Source organism: Sipha flava, unplaced genomic scaffold, assembly GCF_003268045.1.
Source record: "Sipha flava isolate LNK unplaced genomic scaffold, YSA_version1 35a_pilon_pilon, whole genome shotgun sequence".
NCBI lineage: Eukaryota > Metazoa > Arthropoda > Insecta > Hemiptera > Aphididae > Sipha > Sipha flava.
This window is the reverse complement of record NW_020273058.1, coordinates 1,039,361-1,042,626: the sequence shown is the minus strand read 5'-3', so window position 1 is coordinate 1,042,626 and position 3,266 is coordinate 1,039,361. Positions and strand designations below refer to the sequence as shown.

The 3,266-nt window shown below is 26.0% G+C and overlaps 1 protein-coding gene across 1 annotated transcript; it reads left to right on the top strand.

Annotated features, from left to right (window-relative positions):
* The first annotated feature begins 252 nt into the window (after positions 1 to 252).
* LOC112687591 (vigilin-like) lies at positions 253 to 3,042 on the top strand. The gene is made up of 5 exons (XM_025560385.1): positions 253 to 435; positions 1,037 to 1,252; positions 1,434 to 1,616; positions 2,644 to 2,797; positions 2,873 to 3,042. The coding sequence occupies exons 1-5, from the start codon at positions 253 to 255 to the stop codon at positions 3,040 to 3,042; spliced, it is 906 nt and encodes a 301-aa protein (XP_025416170.1).
* The last annotated feature ends 224 nt before the right edge of the window (positions 3,043 to 3,266 follow it).

Genomic DNA, 3,266 nt, shown 5'->3' with positions numbered 1-3,266 from the left:
ATTCGTAACTATTGGTGATTGAATCTGTTTGTCAATTGTTTATAGTCATAGAAAAATATCTATTTGATTTATATGAAGTGTTAAATCATTTTCTAAACCACCACACTAATTGAGCATTCATATCAAATTAGACTGAAATAAATTACTACATTTATTCAGATTTTGATTAGTGTTCTCAGTTTTGTTTTGAAACAGATAAGTCTTTGGTATTTTTTCAGGACTAAAACTTGAGATCAGAATAATATTCTAAAGATGAACAGTGTACCAGTTGTGTCCAACCTTACTAGCACAGGAGTTGCAGGATACAACGGCACCAGCTATGCCACTGTGTTTCCGGCATTACCGTCTTTAAAGACGTTGGACAACATAAGGACCAAGCGTCAGAGTGCAGTGTCTGCAAAACAGATTAAAGTTAAAACTTCAACTGTAAATGAAGTAATTCATGAAGTCATTTTAATAATATTTAATTAGTATCAGAACGATAAACATGATTACATGTCTTTGGGATTGTAATGTGACCGATGCGTTATCACGATTATAACCATGTAGTCAGTTCAGGACAGTGGCATAACATACGGGGGGTTCCCGGGTTCAAACCCCCCTCAGGGCCGAAAAAAAAGAAAATTGTTTTATTATTGATGACTTGTAATATATTCGTAGTTTCATTATTACGCTTTGACTTAAAATATACTACTATACAAATATTATGATGATTAAATAATTATATTGATAGGTGTTTGAAAAGTTTTGTTAACTATGCTGTTTTTATATTCCAATAGCTATTAATTTACTGTAATGTAAAAGTAAACTGTAAATTGGTAAAAAAGTTGTATAAAATAATATCTGTTTATAGCAGTTTTTCTTATTTATCTTCTTTATCTGTGCAACGAAAAAAAAAAGATAACGATTATTTTTATTAATATTTTAACAATATTTTCTTTTTGTATGAATAGTTAAGCTTTAAAAAGTTTTTGTGAATTTATATCTGGAGTAAAAATAAAATAAAAACATAGTTTTTATTCAGTACAATTTGTAGGTATTTACAATAACTGCCGAAAATTGTAATATGGAAGAGTGTAAACCATGCGCGGGAGAAAAATATAAAGATGTACTTAGAAAAATTGCTATACAAACTAATGTGGAAGTAGAGATTAGCACATCAAAAAATATGGAATCGACTTTTCTCGTCAGGGGAAAAAGAGTTAACGTTGATCAAGCGAAACTTAAGATCATCGCTTTTTTCCAAACCCAAGTAAATTGTTTGTAATTAAGTATATTTTTGTGCGCAAATTATAAATGAATTATGAATTATATATATATATTTTTTTTAATATTTTAATACTTAAATGTGTATAATAAAAAATTGACGAATCATTTGTTATTTTATAATTTTTTGTACGCATAAATAATTATAATAATATTTTTTTCTTTAGAACATTACTCGTACTATTAATATTGCTAAGGAACATCATGGTAAATTAATGGGTAAAAAAGGAGCGGTCCGAAAAGATATCGAAATACGTACCGGAGCACGAATACATATACCTAGCATTAAAAATACGTCCGAGATTATTAATGTTACCGGAACAAGAAATAGTACGGCAAAAGCAATAAAAGTATGTAGCAAAAATATGTTTCAACGAATCGAAATATAAATTTTTTTAATTATATCCCGTATGATTGTGGTAACCACTAAAACCATTCATTGAAATTTTAAAAACGTAGATATTATTTAAAACATTTGGGTTATTCTAAATCTTAATTCATGTATCACTCGGTCAGTGATTTGTGTACAGTCAAAACCATTATCACAATCAATTTGAAATTTTGGGCAAATATAAATTACTTGTTACTATTTATAAAAGTGGTAAGGAAAGATTGTTGCACAATTTTGTGTATAGAACTAGTTATATACATTTTTTCATTTTTCGATTATCTAAGGGGATATTTTGTCTTGTTTAATATGATGAATTTAATAAACACTGATCTAAATATTTGTAAACTAATATCGTAATAATATCAATGTAAATAAAAATTGTAAGAATTTGATGGTTTTGCCCTTCTTCAATCTAAAATAAATTTTTTGCATCAAAAAACAAATTAATCAAACTTAATATAGTCAAATCTCTCGCGGTTATCGATATCCGATAAGAAGTAATCCTCAGTAGTGAGATGGACCATTTAACTATGTTATATATAAAATCATTGTAATTTTTCTGGCCAATAAATATATATTATTATTATTATTATTAATTAAATTCTTGATAAATACTTGAAAATATCATGAACTGTATGTAGATAAAATTATTGAAATTCAACAAAAAGTCTGAAAATGTACTACAACTTTCCATTATTTATGTATCTTAATAGTTATTAAAAAATTAGCGTTATGTTAAAAAATAGATTTATAATCATTTGAAAATTAAATGTTAACAAAAATCGATATCGATTCATTAAAAATTAATTTTTAATACATTAGGTTTAATTTTCTACAAAATTTCTGTTGAGAATTTTTTTTTTTAAAGAATTTATCTTGTCCCAAAAAAATGTACAAGTCTTATATATTAACAAAATTGGGTATTTCAAAAAATGTCCATCATGTAGTTTCATTCGTGGTTTTCTAACAATTTAAATTATTATTAGGAATTGGAGGAAATTATATTGAAGTTAAAAAATGTAAGTGAAAAAGAAATTTTAATTGATCAACGTCATCACGGAGCTATGATCGGAATTAAGGGTAAAAACGTTATACAACTTCAAGAAACCTTTAACGTTAAAATTACATTTCCCAGTCCAGGTAATTAATAATGTTGATTTATTTGTTTTTTCGCATTTTGTTTATTGATAAATAATATTTGGTTCGATATTTTAGCCGCGACTAAAAACAATTTAGTCAAAATACGAGGTTTGAAAGACGATGTAAATAAAGCGTTTCAATCAATATCTGAATTGGCTAAGGCATTGGATGAGTCTTTAAAATTTCTCAAACCTGGTGCTGGAAATAAAGTTGTGATTAATGATAGCAAATCAAATTCCTGTTAAACGTTGAATATTATTATAAAAGATGGATATATTCATGTTGGCATATTGTTATGTAATATTTATTAAAATAATAATTATATAAAACATTATTTTTTGTGCATTTTATATAAATATACTAATAATGGATTACAGTAGTATATTATATATATATTATTTACATCATTTATTCCGCCTCATAATATAATTCAACTGGAAAAAAAACCTTTTATGATTTATGATTTTAA

Bases quoted from the DNA above. Each gene is read 5' to 3' on its own strand.
- LOC112687591 (XM_025560385.1), top strand. From the start codon at position 253: ATGAACAGTGTACCAGTTGTGTCCAACCTTACTAGCACAGGAGTTGCA. The intron at 1,253-1,433 runs GTAAATTGTTTG...TTTTTTCTTTAG, and splicing joins TCGCTTTTTTCCAAACCCAA to AACATTACTCGTACTATTAA. The intron at 1,617-2,643 runs GTATGTAGCAAA...AATTATTATTAG, and splicing joins GTACGGCAAAAGCAATAAAA to GAATTGGAGGAAATTATATT.